This window comes from Rhinichthys klamathensis, unplaced genomic scaffold (genome assembly GCF_029890125.1).
Source record: "Rhinichthys klamathensis goyatoka isolate OS25496 unplaced genomic scaffold, OSU_Roscu_1.1 h1tg000120l_1, whole genome shotgun sequence".
Classification (NCBI taxonomy): Eukaryota; Metazoa; Chordata; class Actinopteri; order Cypriniformes; family Leuciscidae; genus Rhinichthys; species Rhinichthys klamathensis.
In genome coordinates this window covers 629,676-646,871 of record NW_026606657.1, presented here as the reverse complement: position 1 = coordinate 646,871, position 17,196 = coordinate 629,676, and the positions used below count along the sequence as shown (strand labels likewise).

The 17,196-nt window shown below is 37.0% G+C and overlaps 1 protein-coding gene across 6 annotated transcripts in view; it reads right to left on the bottom strand.

The window, feature by feature from the left end:
* kcnab2a (potassium voltage-gated channel subfamily A regulatory beta subunit 2a) overlaps positions 1-17,196 on the bottom strand; it is a 90,276-nt gene that overhangs the window by 15,084 nt on the left and 57,996 nt on the right. For all 6 annotated transcript variants that reach the window (XR_008807478.1, XM_056255328.1, XM_056255329.1 and 3 more), the window contains 8 exons: positions 10,714-10,757; positions 10,362-10,399; positions 9,310-9,389; positions 3,253-3,297; positions 2,438-2,482; positions 1,412-1,455; positions 1,236-1,322; positions 241-326 (listed from right to left, as the gene is read on the bottom strand). Coding sequence is in view for 5 of the 6 variants with exons in the window: in XM_056255328.1 (XP_056111303.1) it covers positions 241-326; positions 1,236-1,322; positions 1,412-1,455; positions 2,438-2,482; positions 3,253-3,297; positions 9,310-9,389; positions 10,362-10,399; positions 10,714-10,757 (469 nt within the window). In the remaining variant the exon portion in view is untranslated. The remainder of the gene's footprint in view (positions 1-240; positions 327-1,235; positions 1,323-1,411; positions 1,456-2,437; positions 2,483-3,252; positions 3,298-9,309; positions 9,390-10,361; positions 10,400-10,713; positions 10,758-17,196) is intronic.

The window sequence follows — 17,196 nt, the reverse complement described above, 5'->3', positions numbered from 1 at the left end:
TTAACATCGTCACTGTGAAACTGTTGGTCTGACTCGTTGTGGTGCTATTTTAGGTCTCCGATACACCCTGTATGTAAGTTTAGACTACCTCACTGACAGCACCTATTTAAACAGAAGCATCTTTAGATTGAACAAGCGTTTAAAGAGCTCTTTTGAAAGGCTCTTCGGGAACAAAAGCAGTCGGTGGTGATGCTGATTACAGGGGTGTGAGCATCTAAAAGTTAGGAGACTGTGACTCACCATGATTTCCATCGGACTCCAGCGTGACGTGCCCCAGTACATCGCCATTCCCTGATTGATCACATGCGTCATCGCCCGCACCGTTTCTGCCAATCAGACGGCAGATTTTCAGAGATTTACCGCACAATACATCATGTCACGGTGCCATTAGAATGCGTCACTTTGGATGAACGTGTGAAATATTAACAAGAAAAAGAAAAGAAGCTCGATTAATGCAAGGTTGGGGAGTTAAAATGATAAATCGCTTCTTGAGCCTGGAGAATTTAATCAATATATGTGAGACAAAATAAACAACTCGTGCTTCGGGTCAATATGAATCTCGGCTCAAAGAAACAAAGCTTCGAATGAGGGCTGGGTACCTAATAACCCAGGCCAGCGATGGTCAAACATCAGTCTTATGAGCTAGACAGTCATTTACTGCTCTCGCTTGACTAAATGAGATCTGTCTGAAAGCGAGAGAAAGAAACTGACTACTGAATGTCGAGCTCTTTCATGACAAGAACAGCAGATGTCTGCAGACCCCCGAGCTGTTTGTGTTTCAACCATTGAACTGTGAACTTTCTAAAGGGCAACTAGGCTAATAAAAGAAGATCAAATAACATCTTTGTCTTGGTTATTAAAAGAGCAGCCACCCCTTCACCTTAAAACATTGGTTGAGATTTAATTTAGTTTGGCGACTTACAAACGGTTGCATTTTAAAAGTGAGCACCACAAAGTAGCATCTAATTTTGTATAAACTTGGATATACAATTAAAAATAAAGGTTGCAAAAGGGTTTTTTCCACACAGAAAAAAAAAAAAATCCTTTCATTGACCAGTTCTTAAAAAGAACGTTTGTGGAATGGAAAGGTTTTATGGATGGAACCACAGATGCCAATAAAAAAACCTTTATTTTTAATATTGTAATCACCTCTCCTCAAAAAGACACATGATTTGAGGAATCAATTATATCTGGAACACAAACAGTAGAACAAATGAATTGAGATTGAGATGTACCTTCCATGGGTGTGTTGGGGTCTGGTCTGTTTGCAAACACTACATCCACATATTCTAACTGCAATCTCTCCAATGATGCCTTTAAACCTACAGAAGAGTCACTCAAATCAATCCAGCACACAATTAAACCAGTTCTGCCAACTACTGCTAATGCATATGATTTGTGGTCTACTCACCTTCTATAATGTGTTTTCTTGACAGTCCTCTCTCTGTCTCTGCTCTAGAAAACAACAGGATATGTACTGTTATGCAATTATCATTGATGCCATCTTTAGTAAATTATATTAAAAAGACATTACTTGGTTTGATATTAGAACTGAGGACATGATATTTTATTCAATGCAAAATATAACACTCTATTTCAAAGATTTAAGTGTTGTTTACCGAAACTAATAGAGGTACATTACCCATTTAATCAAGAATTCATAAGTGAAAATTATAACTCCTGAACTTCAAAGTTTCAAAAGTATTATTTGTATCATACTAGAGCTGCACGATTGATCATTAAAAGATCACGATCTCGATTAAAAACCCAACAATTTCATTCCTAAATAACTATGATTCGCCTGTGTCTATTAAACCTTTGACAAAATCACAACAGAACATTAAAATCTGCGTTGCCGTTACCGCAGAGAAAGCGGTTATCATGTTTAGGAAACGGCTTCACAAACGGTCACACAGTATCAATATTTCTGTTACAAATATTCAAATTATCACAGAAGTACTGGGATAAAAGTTTATAGTTCAGATATAAACACTGATGTCTATGGAAGCGATCATAATAGAGCAAATCACTGCTTCACTAGGTGAAGTTCCACCACTAGGTGGCAACAAGTTACTAATAAAAAAATGGTTTGTCATTGAATAATTCAGCCAAGAGATTTGTTCAAAAATGCTGATTCATGCAGTAATGAAACAAGTGAAGTCTTTATGAGGGAGTCATTGAATCAATCATTCAAACCGATTTTCTTAAAAAAATTAATTCACATTTATTTAACATTTTTAAATAGACTGCAGCAATTAACATTTTGTCAGAACCAATGGTAGATTACATGTTATCTTGTTTAGTTGTTTGTTCAGAATCGTGGGAGAATCGTGATCTCTGTTTGAAATAAAAAAATCTTGATTCTCAATTTAACCAGAATCATGCAGCTCTATATCATACCATTATTCATTTTATAATAAATAATAAATATACATACTTTCCACCCCAAAATATTTTGGTTGTAATGACTAAACTGGAGCGTCTGCAAAAAAGAAAAAGGACAATTATTTTAAATTAGGTCACACTTTTTGAAAGGCTTTTAGGAAGCAACTAAGAAGTTGCAAATAATTACAACTGAGTAACAATTTTTATTTCAAAGGAATGAATGTACATACAAACACACACACGTTTACTTGGCTGTGTAAATACGGACATGCAACAGACATCTACTGGTTTTATGTAAAGCTGCATTTATATATGAAATGCATTATATATATATATATATATAGGTAGTTCTATCAGATTTATCTCACTTCCACTCACAAACTATAACCAAGAAACCCCCCCCCCCCCCCCCACACACACACACACGCTATGTGAGGGGTTGTGTGCCCTGATATTGATGCACACTGACTAGCAGGATGACTAAGCATCACAACCACGCACACACACACACTCTCTCTTTCCAGCAGAGAGCTCAGTTACGCTTCATCTCATTATGCAGAAACAGTGAGAGCCCACCCTGCTTTAAATTAAAACATCTTAATAAGGGCTTCTATTAACCATGAACTTCCTACATTACACAAACATACATCAGGACATCAACTGCACAACAAACAAACACACACACAACTGCTCTATAATTCAATATCTAGATGGGACATAGCACCAGGCTACAGGGCTTTAATAATTTATGCTTTTGCCTGTCTTGGGTTGCGGTGGCACAATCTCTGAGGCACTGGGCCGAGTTATCAGCACAAGATAAGAGACGGCCGAAGGAAATGAAAAGCTGTATGCTGTTAATGAACATACCTCCATCCTTTCTTCTTTATGATGTTGCCAAGCACCATCTCCGCCCTGCAACAGAAAACCAGATGGTTATCGGACTAATCCGTCATCTTATTGACATCTACAGCCAACAAAACAGGCCACTGAAGGGACATTTCAAAGGGCTGTAAATCACCTCTTCTATGACAGCAATATTATACAATTCATGCAAATTAAAAACCACACTTCAATGCCAAAAGACTCCACCAATATTTTTTATGAAAACATACCAGGTATTTTCATATTGAGGGTGGTTCCTTGCCATAACCCAGGAATAAAAACTAGGGCTTGATGATGACACAAATTTCATGATTCAATTTGATTTGATTCAAATTAGGGATGTCCCGATCCGATCACGCGATCGGAAATCGGGCCCGATCACGTGGTTTCAGACTCGATCGGAATCGGACGTTACCTCCCGATTAGGACTCGGATATATGTAAATTAGGGGTGTAACGTATATGTATTCGTAATTATTGAACCGTTTCGGTACGAGGCTTCCGGTTCGGTACGCATACAAACCGAACGATTCCTTGGACCATTTTTCCTGCCGACAAAATTCGCGCTGGCGCGATCACCACAACGTTGCGCAACATCAAATGGCAAACGTAATGAAAGCGGAACGAAACTGCGCTACTTATTATATTGTGCTTAACTGACCATTTATCAGTTCGGACCAGCAACATCTGTGCAGCACGAGATCAAGTGACAGCGCTAAGAGATCCAGTGAAGAAAACATTTGAATTCGCCACTGAAGTAGTAACATTGCTGCGAGATCTAGTGAGAAGCATTCACATTTCTCTGTTATTAACCGCAGATCTCTATTAGATCAAACAGCGCTGACGTGGGAACCAGGAGAAACATTGTGCCGTGAATGAACATGGATTTAATGTTGCACTTCAAAACTCAAATATTATATAAATATATATTTAAATGTTATTTTTAATGTGATTACCAAAACATTATTTGTTCATCTTTCAAAGATTACCCCCATGTATAAACCTGAAAGTTTCAAGATGTAGGAAAACTCACACTTATTTAAAAATAGTTTTTCTTTTAATAAATAGGAAATTTCTCTGGCATTTCTTTCTTTTTTGCTGTATCGTATCAAACCGAACCGCAAATTTTGTGAACTGTTACACCCCTAATGTATATATATATTCTCATTTTTTTATACACTTTTAAAACATTTTTATTTTTTGTTTACATGCCTGCCGGGTATTTTAAGTTGAGGTGCTATTTGTTTTTATATTAGACTTTTTCTATATTTACTGTTGCACTAAAGTCCAAAAGTGAAGATTTTATGTTATTTATTACTTGATTGTTCAAGCTACCTCACAGAAGTGCTCTATTTGTTAACAGAGTTGTTGAATGTTAAAATAAGGTGAATTAAATAAAAAATAAGGAACATCCTGGATCTGTTTTTTTCTCAATTCTTTTTTTATGTATTATATAAGTATCGGATCGGGACTCGGTATCGGCAGATACTCAAAATCAAATGACTCGGAGGCAAAAAAACCTGATCGGGACATCCCTAATTCAAATCACAAGCTTGCGAGTAGGTTTAATTCTGATCTCGATTCAATTCAATTCAATATTGATTCATTTTGATATATATATCAGGTACAGGACATGTAAATCTTTCAAGGAAAAAAATATCTTTCAACTAATGCTCCACTCTAGAGTTTATTTATCTAGCTATCGATAGTGCCCTGATGAAAACAGCTGTATAATAAATATCCATTATGTTCCCTCTGGCTTTGATTGTCATGTCATGCATCAATTTGCATTCAGCGTGGACAGGCACAATGTTGAAAACGATGCTCCTGGTTAGAACACACTGTGAACCTCAGACAGCACATTCATGGATTATTCATGGACTGTCTGATCCTTATCACACACAAAAAAGAATGACGAGAGTTTTCTTAAAACAGCAGGTGTGGCTGGCTTTACACAATTTCTGAAAGTCTGGGTGCTCAATGACTTTTGGTTGCTTTGTAACGCATGCATTGGTTAAATCTGAGGCTGCGCAAGGCTAGCATCTCCAGTTACAGTTGGAGAGAGTGCAGACATTAAGCGATAAGGCATGTGAATGAGTAATTAACAAACACCTGGGTGCTAAGAGCATCTTTAACTCCCTGAGAAGTGTGCCTACCGTACTTTATATTTGCAGACAGGGAGGAGTGTCAGTAACAGGCTGGAGACTAAAAGGCTCTCTGGCAGCCATTAGTGGAGCTGAAGGTGCTAATTGAGCCCAATGAGGATACAGATCGGGTTGTGATTTTCCCCGGTGAGTGAGATCTCTCCCAGGCCAAACACTAGTCAATGAACCGTTGTTCTGCAATTCAGTCAACGCTCCAAGACGCCACAAATCCCACTGCTTTACTATTAATCTCTCTTAAAAATCCTTCTGGAATCTTGTTTTTCCTTTCAAATGTTTGATGTTATGGGAAGACTATTAAAGGAATATTTTTAAAAGACCACTTTAGTGCTTCTCTTTGCCATATAGTGAAAGTGAATGAAGCAAGATGCTGTCACGCTCCAAAAACAACTAATGTTACAATATACATCCCCTAACTACCAACCCTTAAACAATAAAGTTGGGGGAAAATGTTTTCATTCACTGAAATAAATTTGACGTAAAATGACAAAATAAATATTAAAACAATTTAAACCAAAATTAGAAATGTTAACTTGGCAACTAATTGAAATAAAATAAGTTGAAGTACTAAAATCACTAAAACTGAAATAGATGTAAATTAAAATTATATAGAAATGTTTTTAAAAAATAATAATAAAATGATTAAAAGCACACAAAAAAATTACTAAAACAAACTAAAAATTAAAGTGAAATATATAAAAATAAAAGCCAATTCAAAATATGAATAAACACTATAATAGTATTTTAAAAAACAATAAAATAACACTTTCATCAGGTTAACCAACATCTCCATTTTTTTCCTTATGGACAAACAGCTCTAAACGTAAATATAAAATATGCATGTTTTTCATTGCACATAAGGAATGGTCATTATCATAAAATAAACCCAAGCACAACCAACATTAAGCAAACCTGCTCACTGTAAATAATCCATCTTATACTGTATATGTATGGCTGTGTGCATATAAATAAAGAAATGAGGCAATATTATAAAAAATATCTGATCACAGAAAGGCTGTGACTGACCATTCAGAATCAAGCATTCCAGAGTTGTGTAGTCAGTCGATCAAAAAGATGGATGAACATTGATTCAGTGTTTCAAACTGATCCAGGCTTTACATGAAAACAGAAAGCTGTTGAATAGCAAGCTGTGGTGCTTTGATTTAGTGGTCATTAGCTGAAAAGAGCGGTTCATTAATCCACATGAACGTACGGGCCACCGCTACACCGCACTTCAAAAGGAGGTTCCTGAGACGGCAGAAAGCTGTGAATGTGAGCTGCTCATCTTCATGAGGATATCTGAATATGAATGCTAGTATTCTTGTGTAAGCATGTCGAGCAGAGATGGACACAGATGCGTGAGGGGGCGACTCTGCCTGTGTTTTTGTTTGCTTATGTGCGAGGGAGAGAAAGACAGAGAGAGAGGTGACAGAAGCTGATGTGTGCACATGCTAGGGCAGATACACCCGCGTGTGCCAGCACATGTGTGTGTATTTGCAGGTGTAAGCATTTTGGTGAGATATATTTAAGCAGGGGTGTTTGTCCCGTTACGGCACGTGGGTTTAACACACTGCATTGACCGCAGCTGTATGGTAGATGCTGCCAGAGCCGTGTTTATTCCAAACGGATAAATAAAGCAGACCTTCCCACTCATCTCACCCCATCAGTGATGCCCACGCCTAGCACTGAGCTAATGACAGCGCACATTACCAACTGCTATCCTCACCTAATTTGCACAGTTTATTTATGAAACATCATGTGTCAGGAAACTTTTCTTGTTTAGAGGAAGGAAAATGTGTGCGTTCTAATATGGATTCACAGCACTGTAGGGAATAACAGCTGAAATTAACCCATTGATTTACATGCGCGTTACTGTCAGGATACAAATCTCTCAAATTGGAAATACACTGTATCTCAGCAGCAGGGTCCAAAATTAAGACAAAAATTACCATCAGATGCTAACCTAGGATCCCTAACATTTAGGGAACTTTCTTTGATGAAGCCGCCAAACTAAAACTTAAAAAAAACAATATTTAGGACAACGTATATATATATATATATATATATATAGTACATTTAATAAAAATACTATTGTAATGTAATAATATTCTATTATTTATATATATAATTAAATGCGAGAGATAGTGTTTTAACTTTGTAAAATGGGGCTCTGGACCTACACATAAATGAAAAATAAAAACAGAAAAGTAAACATTTAAGGATTTTATACTCTTATTTTTGGGTCACTACATCTTTTTCCTCATTCCCTACTGACATATATGTTGCTCATAGTATCAGTTTAGGTCAGGTAATCGTATTCATTGTCATAATCCCACTGATTATTGTGCTTTATCTTGCTCACAGCTGATAAATCTCACTTGTTTGAAACATTAAGAGATGCTATCATTTCAAGATCCAACTAAAAGTAATAATCAAGTCTGAAAACTGTGATATTCGACATAAAAATGAATGCACATGACAGTTTAGAGCCCTTCCCTGATCTAGTGGCTTTGTACTGAGTCTTTATGACAAGTTCAACACAAACTCCCACGCAAGACACAGACGAGGAACACCATTTCCAATGATGCCCTGAGTCAGCTGCCATTTGAATGTTCATTCCCCTTTTGAAATGACCCCTAGTTTTAAAGAAAACTTGAAGAGAGTTCATGCTAAAAGAATCAAATGAACTTATAAAACTGACAACTAGCTTTGACATTTTCTAAAGAGCAGCACCAGCACCACAATCCTACAGTGCTGTGAATAGTTGCTATGGCGTGCCAAATATGAGCAAACGCTGCCAACATTTGAAATAAAAATTACTCAAAGGTGGTCTGCAAATGTTATTTAACCTTCTTCAAATATTACATTACTTAAAGGGGACGTATAATGCTATTTCATGCATTCAGACTTACTTACACGGTTAAAGTGTTGGATTCTCATGCAAAAAATGGCCAAAGTAAAAACAAAACAAAAAAAACAACAAGTTGGACGTATGACGGAGTATTTCTGTGCCAAATACACTTCTTCAGGGTTTGTATAAGTTTCGGAAAGTTTTTTTCCCGAGTTTGGCCCTGTATGACGTCATAAAGGGCAAATTACCTTGTATGGGCACTTCTCCTGGAAGAGCACATGCACACATCAACCAGAGCGAGAGCAAGAGCAAAGCCCATCAACGTGCTTTATCTGGGTTACGGAAGTCGTCGGCAGCGCAGGACTTGCTCGAGAAAGATGTCATTTTGTTTTTAGACCACGAAATCAACAATGTCACCAAAAGAAGTGTGTTTTTGGTTGTGAGGGAAAGATAACCTTGTTCATCTTCTCCAAAAACTCAGCGTAAGGGAACAGTGGATGCAGTTTGTTTTTCCGGGGCAGCAACGGAGTTGTGCAAGTGTGTTTGTTTGTTCCCGGCATTTCGGTGACGAATGTTTTATAAACAAGGCCCAGTTCGACGCTGGATTTGCAGATCGTTTGAAACTGTAAGATGGAGAGGTCCCAGCGATAAAAGATCCCGGTCATCGGAACCGCAGCCGGTGAGTGAAACTGCATGAAATGTCTGTGTTTCGTTGGCAATCAGCGCGTAAGCTCTTTAGCTCCGCCCACGGCCCGCCTCCAGGAGCTCGACTGTTTCCGGAAAGAATTGGTACAGAGTATCTGTCTTTTATAAATCTGATAAAACTAAAGACTCTTCGGAGATATGAAGGATGCAATACTACTTTATATGTACTCAAGGTTAACATGAGATTGACAGAAACTGTGTGTTATGTGCCCTTTAATAACTACACAAGATAAACAAAAAGAACATATTTCAGCACATGGCAAAACTACAGTCTACACATATTAATTTGATAGGGTGAGCTGTGTGTTCATTTTGGCGCACTCACTTTCCAGCAGCGTAGACCTCTGCCGTGTCGAACAGATTGATCCCGTTCTCATACGCCAGAGTCATCAGCTGCTCTGCCATCTGCCAGAAGGATTGAAGAGAGAGGAATACAGTTTTCAAGGTGTTGCAGTCTAATCAATTATTTAAAGCTGTATTCTGCATTGTGCCAGTCTATAAGTCATCTTTAATATGTTTAAGTACATTTACAGTATATGCTGAAAATAAAACACTACTGCATGCTAAATAGTGCATAAGCAGACAAAAAAATAACATCTATTATTAAATATTTAATATCAAAGCACTAAAACATTTTGATACATCCACCAAATAGTTTTGCAATAAGTTCAGTTGAACCGTGGTTCATGGAAGAATATTATGCAATTACATTTGTTTTTTCTTACACAGAATCTTAATCTGGGAATATACACCATTAAATTGTGCATTTAATAACTTTTTTTACTTTATGACTTTGTGTTATTTAAGATATCTGAGGTTTTTTTTTTTCAGCCTTAAATTTAAAAAGGAAAATTTAGGATGTTTTCATACATTTTAAGGATCCACAGACATTGTGTTTAAGGTTTAATTTACCTAAAAAAAGAAAGATTTTCATCATTTTACCAACCATCATTATTTCTGATTCTAAACCAGTATATTTTTCTTCCATATTTATTTAAAAACATTCAAATGCATTGTGCTGCAGTCATGAGACAGATTATTTTTGACATCAATGGTAACAAACTTGGTGCAAAGCGCCTTGAGGTGCCATGTTTGAATGACCACAAGCTTAAATGAGATTTGAGAGCTGATTTTTACTCAATCTGTTTCTCACATACTTCAAAATATTTGGAATATAGCACATGAATCTTATGGACTACCTTGATAATGTTCAAGGTTTAACAATATTAAATGGCATTGTGTTCCATGAAATAAATAAAAATAAAATAAATAAATATGGTTTAGTTTGGAAAAATATGAGGGTGAGCATTTTTGGGTGAAGTTTCACTGTAAGTGTTCTCACAAGAACATAAAAGTTCACATCAGGGCTCATCATACCTCATCTGTGATCTGTCCTCCAAACGTCACCCATGTTCCTGTAAAGAGATCTGGAATCAGTCACTGCTTTTCACAAGATAAACAAGGGTTAAATGATTATCAGTGATCCACCAATGACACTGAAGAGTAAAGCCTTAAGATGAAGCTACAGATAACATGGATAATCTGCTGAAGAGAACAGAAAAACACTGGCTGGATGGCTGTCTACCACTAATAGCATCTGGTCGTTTAAAAAAAAAAAAAAAAAAAAAAAATCATCTTGTGGAAAAGAAACTACAAAAGCTTGTATTATTTGCTGCAGGTTTCTTTATCTACTTTATTATAGGCCTTGATCAAGAAGCCGTAAACTCACCTAATCCAAGACACGAGACTCTCAGGCCAGACTTCCCCAAGTTTCTGGAAAAAAGGAAATAAAGACGATGATTAATAGGTTTTAACCTGCTTTCTTTATCACTTTGTTCAATCTAGAAGTCAGCGTCAGATCATTGCAGTACTAAATGAGACTGTCAGCTTTGGCCGTCTCAACCTAATAAAAAAGAAAAAAGAAAAAAAAAAAGCCCCGTTCCAAAACCTTGCGATCTGCCTATCAATACTGCATATTTCAACCAAAAAGGTTTGTTCCCAAAGCCAGACTTATGGTGCCTCTTTTGTACAAAATCTAAGGGAGCACTGCATGTATGTTTCACAGAGAATGCACAGTGACAAGTCAAAAGATATTATATAATTATAATTCAGATTTTTGATTACAAATATAATGAAATAATTGAAATATAAAAATGTGTTAATATAAATATAAATAAATCAATTATATATATATATATATATATATATATAAAAAAAGGATTTCTAAAAAAAATAGTATACAATATTTTACCCAACATTTGCTACATGTTTATTAGCTCAGAGTTTCACAACATTCTAAACTCGAACTCTATTGGAATCAATTGTGAGTCAAGCTCCTGCACGGTTGAGATGTGGCCCATGTATCATGTATGCTATGACAGCAAGGTTTTAGAGCTACTGTCTCCATCAAACCAGAAAAGCACTGAGAAGGATTGAGTTCTCAATGGCCACAGCCTGAGCCCTGTAGATGCCACTGGAGCTGCCAGAGGTGCATATCGAGTTTGTAATGGCGCTTTTCCACTGCGTGGTACGACTCGGCTCGGTTTGCTTTTCCACTGCAGTTAGTACCGCTTCAAAGTGTGTGGGATTATAGTCTGACCGTTATAGTTTATCCGCTCCTCGACAACCAACGAGAGGAACGTCTGCACTTCGTCCACTGACCACGATTCAGCCATTTATTTTTTGGAAGTTTTCTTTCTTTCTTTTTTCTTCAAGCAAGTAGTTTTAAAACAGGTGCTACAGCGGCGGCTGTTACTGGCTATTTAAATCTAGCGGGTTTGATGTCTCGCAAATACAATGACGCTGGTAGTGACGATTCTGTCTGACCAATCAGTGATCTGCAGTGTGTTCACGTCACATTTTAGTATCGGTACGGTACGCTTGGAACCTCAACAGAGTTGGTACCATTTAAAGCGAGCCGAAGCGAGCCGCACCATGCAGTGGAAAAGCGCCACAAGTGAGCCGTACCGAGCCGAGCCGAACCGTAGCATGCAGTGGAAAAGCGCCATAAGTCTTTCTGCTGATTGGTACATCATGGGAAAATGACACTTAGCAGTGCCTGAGGGCAGATTACTGAGCCCAGGGGCTTCTGGGAGTGAGGAAGAGTATGGAGCTATAATGAAGAGAACTGGCTAAAGGAAGGCTCACCAGCCCAGAGTCACAGAGCCACAAGAGAGAGGTTTACCGTCCTCTGAAAGAGTCCAGAGGTGCTGCAGGTCTCACACGGCAGGAATTTAGACTCAACTTTCTTTTGTTTACTTTATTTAACTTATTTAAGCCTTTATGTTGTTTTAGCTTTCCTAATTTTTTCCCCTACAACAAATGTCAAATTGAGAGATATAACTCAGCCTTAAGTGTGTAGTGTCTGCACACAAGCATGTACATGAATACAGAAGTGTGTAACTGGGATTATAGATGATATTTCAAGCTGTCTGAGTGTAGGAGTGCAAGGCATGTATGTGCGTGTTTCTGTAAGAGTGTGTGGGGTTTTTGTGTGTGTTTGAGTGGGGGTGTCTATGCTGGATTAGAAACATGTAGGTGTCCGGTGGCAGAATTCAATGAAAGACAGACCGCAGAAGGCAACACATTGCATTGGATCTGAAAAGTAACCTGCAGATCGGACATTTCTTTTCATGAGATCCTATTCATAGAAGCATTTGCTGGGAACTTTATTATGGCTGGCAATTTCTCCAGGCACCTCAGCACAAAAGTTCAAATAGAAATGTTTGGTACATTTTTAAGCACGGTTTCCTGTAGATATGTAGGAATCTTGAAGTTAATAAGCAAATGTCTTTATCTGCCAGGCATAATGCACTCGGAGAAAAAGAATGAGGATCTGTTCGTAACTTTTTAATTAGACCTTGTGGTGAGACAGATTGTACTGTGTTTGGCAGAACATATGCAACATGGTTCAGATAATTCAGTGTAAATACCTCTTGTGTATTATTCTGCCGCTGTATAGCACAGTCAGACAAAATATCTTAAATATGAAGAGTGTCAATTCTGAACCATACAGTCATCAGACAGAATTGCAAAAACCATTATTCTTGTCGGCTGCCCCCAAACCTGGTTGAGCCAATGTTGCTGTGTGGAGTTAAGGTACTCTGAGCAGTGTCTTTATAGCATCACAGAGCCACAGTGTTCACACGGTTTGGGGAATTCAACCAAATAGCTGAATATTAATCTGGGACAGAAAAAACAACAACAACAACAACATCGCCTCTAAAGGGTCATGAAACACACACACACACACACACACTAGACAATAAAATATATGCATGTGTTGTACATGACGGAAGACAATGTTAGATTACACTGTTTTATTTATAAGTGGAAAACTGCTGACTTTTTGAGGGGTTTGAAATCAATATCAAGTGGAATAACAGTTTTAAAAGTTATTAAAAATGCAAAAGCAAATGTATGGCATTTATTTGTGCATTGAATTACAGATATTTGTGTAATGTACAGTGAGCTAACAAAATGTGTGCATTTTGTTGCATGCAATTATACATTGCAGAGTGCATTTGTGAACCTCTGATACATTGTTAACTCCTTTATAGGTAAAATAAAACTGACTGGATCAGACACAGTTGTCGTTTTCTCTTCTTCTCTGCACTCCACAGCTTTCCACATCTACTTTTTCAATATTTCAAATCAGTCATGAGGATTGATCTGTGCTGAAATAAAAGTGCCACGAAACCTTACAAAGAAATTTCTTTTGGAGCGATACACTTTTTATTTGTAATAACAAAAGTGATACATAATAACAGTACTTATTTTTTTTCCCGTCAATGTACTTTCAATAATGATCGTAATGGAAATGACTCTGTTGCTATGGTTACCTTCTAAGGCGAATTCGACTTGTTTGAGAGCATCTATTTGGTGAATATAAACATTTTGAATAACTTGCAATATGCAAGTTTTAAGTCCCTCAAAACTTCTTTCCGAACTCCCTACAATTTGCACCCTGTTGAGGTGTTTCATCCCACACACACACACAAAAATATATAATTGTGTCTTTGCATGATAGCCATTCAATAAATGATTACACTGTTTGGTGATTGAGTTGTGCAAAACATGAAAACAGGCACTTGCCAAAGACTTCTCAACTCAAGCTGACAAAAATGAGCCTGAAGAGTGTATTATTCTCATTATACGCAGCAAATACCACCCAGTAGGAAACAAACAATATGCCACAGATAAATTCCAAAGCTGTTTATGATTCATTCATTGGTTGTGCCCCTGCTGATAATATGTACAGTGAATAAGATCTGAGATATGGAGATCGGGCGAGGGCTTCTTTCGTGGTTTGATGTTTGTGACATCAAACAAAGTATCCCTAACATGATTAGTACAGATTAAACTGGAACTCTACTGCTGTCAACACCAATAAACAAATGACTGAAGCTATGTAACTGTGTCAAGGCAGCTCAAATAATAAGCACATCCAGTTAAAAGAGCCTGGACTGAAGGCACGAGTAAATCGAAAGACAATCTGGTGTTTTCAGGGCCAGTAAACTCTTACTGTTTCCTTGTTGTCAGTGTTGTGTTGTGTTGAATATTTCACAGGCTGGATCTGAATACTGCATGATGGACAGTTGCCCAGTCACAACTGGACCCAGGTGCAGCGCTGGAGATTGGGTTTGCCAGGAGTTAGCAGAGATCAAGCCAGAGGTCAATAAATGTTACCTGTATCTTTTAGTCAGGTTAACGATATGCAGAGAACACGGGCGGTCAGGTTTGTTTACGAAGCAGAGGGAGTTCAACTTTTCAGAGTTCAGATGACTTCGGTCTCTGTAGGATTGTGACTGCCACCACCTGCTTCAGTCAGCTTCTGAACTCAAAACATCAGGACATCTCACTCTAAAAGTAGAACATGATTTGTCAAAACAGGGTTTTATTTACAAAGTTGTAAATAAAACAGATTATTGCAGTACATTTTACAAGAAAATACTATTTCAGTCTTTCCACTTAATTTCACATTTAATTTAATGTGCTACTTGCTGTTTCTTTGTCATTTAAACAAAAACAATACTAGCAATTACTGAGTGAAAATTGTTTCTGCACCAATTTTTTTCCCAGCACACATTTGTCAGGCATTAAAGAAACAAGTCACCCAAAAAAAAAAAAAAATTCTGTCATAATTTACTCACCCTCATGTCTTTCTAAATGGCAGAAATGCTATTGGTTCCAATTGTCATTGACATGAAACCCTTGGTGCAAAATGTATTGACGTGCCATGTTTAAAATAAAGACATTGCATGGCTTCAAAAGACTTGAAATACAGTGCACAAGTCATATGGCCTACTTTTTTTTATGCCAAAGGGTGAATAAATGATGACAATGTTAATTTTTAGGTGAACTATTCCTTTAAGGCAAATGCATTTCACATGACCAAATGGTCCTCAAAGAAAATGAGAGAATTGTTTGAAGTAGTGCACAAGCTTTGCTGTTACTGTATGAGTTATTATGGCAGGCAAAGGCTAAAAGGTCATGGAAGACAGAAGACATTTGAAGGAATCTACACTCAGTGGGGAATATGTTGAATTCTATGCACACCGTTCTTTCATCCGTGCACAATACTCTGATGGTTGCCTCGTGCGGATTTGTTCGATGAAATTTGTGTTTATGTAAGAGCAATTCAGACTGTGAGCAAGCCTCCTACACCCTGTGCTAAAAGCAGTAGCTCTACCTGAGAACGGCTTCAGCTCTCGTCAGAAAGTTCCATCTCAAAACCCACAGCTTTCCCTCTTCTCCACCACCACCATCCCTTTTTCCACAGCCTCCACACACACGTTACCATTATCAGGATTATGAAGTGGCCCACACAGAATCTGAACGAGCACAATTACACAGACAGCTCTGGAGATGTCAGAACGCCCATCATTCACAAAGTGCTACACAATCCTCTTCAGGATAAATAGGTTGGACACACCCATATCCTCCTGGGACCCAAGAATAGACTTTTGTCCACTGTAGTGGACATTATATTTTAGTGAATTTCTCTGACATCATACATGTCACATGACACAACCTGGGTGTCCTGTAAAGAGCACATTCAGGACTTTTCAGAGATACCAAATGTTTGGAGGTTTCACCATGAAAACAACTTCTCCTTGGTCTTTAAAAATGTCTGACATTAATTTAGTGATCAAATGTAGCACTCTTAAGGAAATAAGATAATATATTGTAATTATAATTTAAATTGGACTACCTTTTCAAATTGTATTTCATAAAACAACATCTCAGGAAAATGCTAAGGGGTTAAAAAACAAACAAAAAAACTTTCTGTTACAGAACAGGGCATTGATTTCAAACGTGTCCACTGTAGAGGACATCAGGACTAAAATCATGTTTATCAGGCATTCTGGGAGACACAACAAGTGAATATGGAAATAAATTATACATCAATATTCCTTTGAAATATTAGATATTATTATTAAAATGTTGCCAATTATTACTCCAATTATTACACTTCTTTTTTCATTAAATGTTGCTCCAAGAACACATTAATGTGCAAATTAGATACAGTGTATAGATACATTGCATTGAATGGGAATATTAATTTATGGCCATTTTACCCACATATTGCAAAAAGTAAAATGGTGTATCAATTCATTCCATTATTTCTTTCATAACATAGTTGAGAATAATCTTTATACAAATTTTGGTTGAAAAAATCCTGAAACCCCAAAATTGATTGGTGATTGAAAAAAAATCCCATTGTTTTTGCCTATACATATAATTTCATGTCATTTTATTTTTTAAACAACTTAGTCCTGGCGTCCACTATAGAGGACATAGCATAACGTATGAATAAAATATTATTTTATATGTGTTTTTTTTTTACCATTTGTTTATTGTGCTCTAAACAGTGTGATGACATGGAAAAAAACTCAATTCAAAAAACTTTTTTTTCTGGGTCTCAGGACGATATATAAAAAAGGCCTTTGTATGTTGCTGCCATGTCACTCACTTACGGCTCTCACTAATGTGATTCATTTATGTTGGCTGTATCAATAATGTACACTATTCAAAAGACGGGTCAGTAAGATTTTTGTTTTTGAGAGAAGTCTCTTATGTTCACAAAGGCTGCATTTAGTCTTATTTAGTTTTTTTTTTATAGTAGGTTTATATGTATAGAATATAATATTTAGTAGTATAGTATTTAATACTCAGATCTACTATCTGAAATGAGCTTTTAGAACAAAAC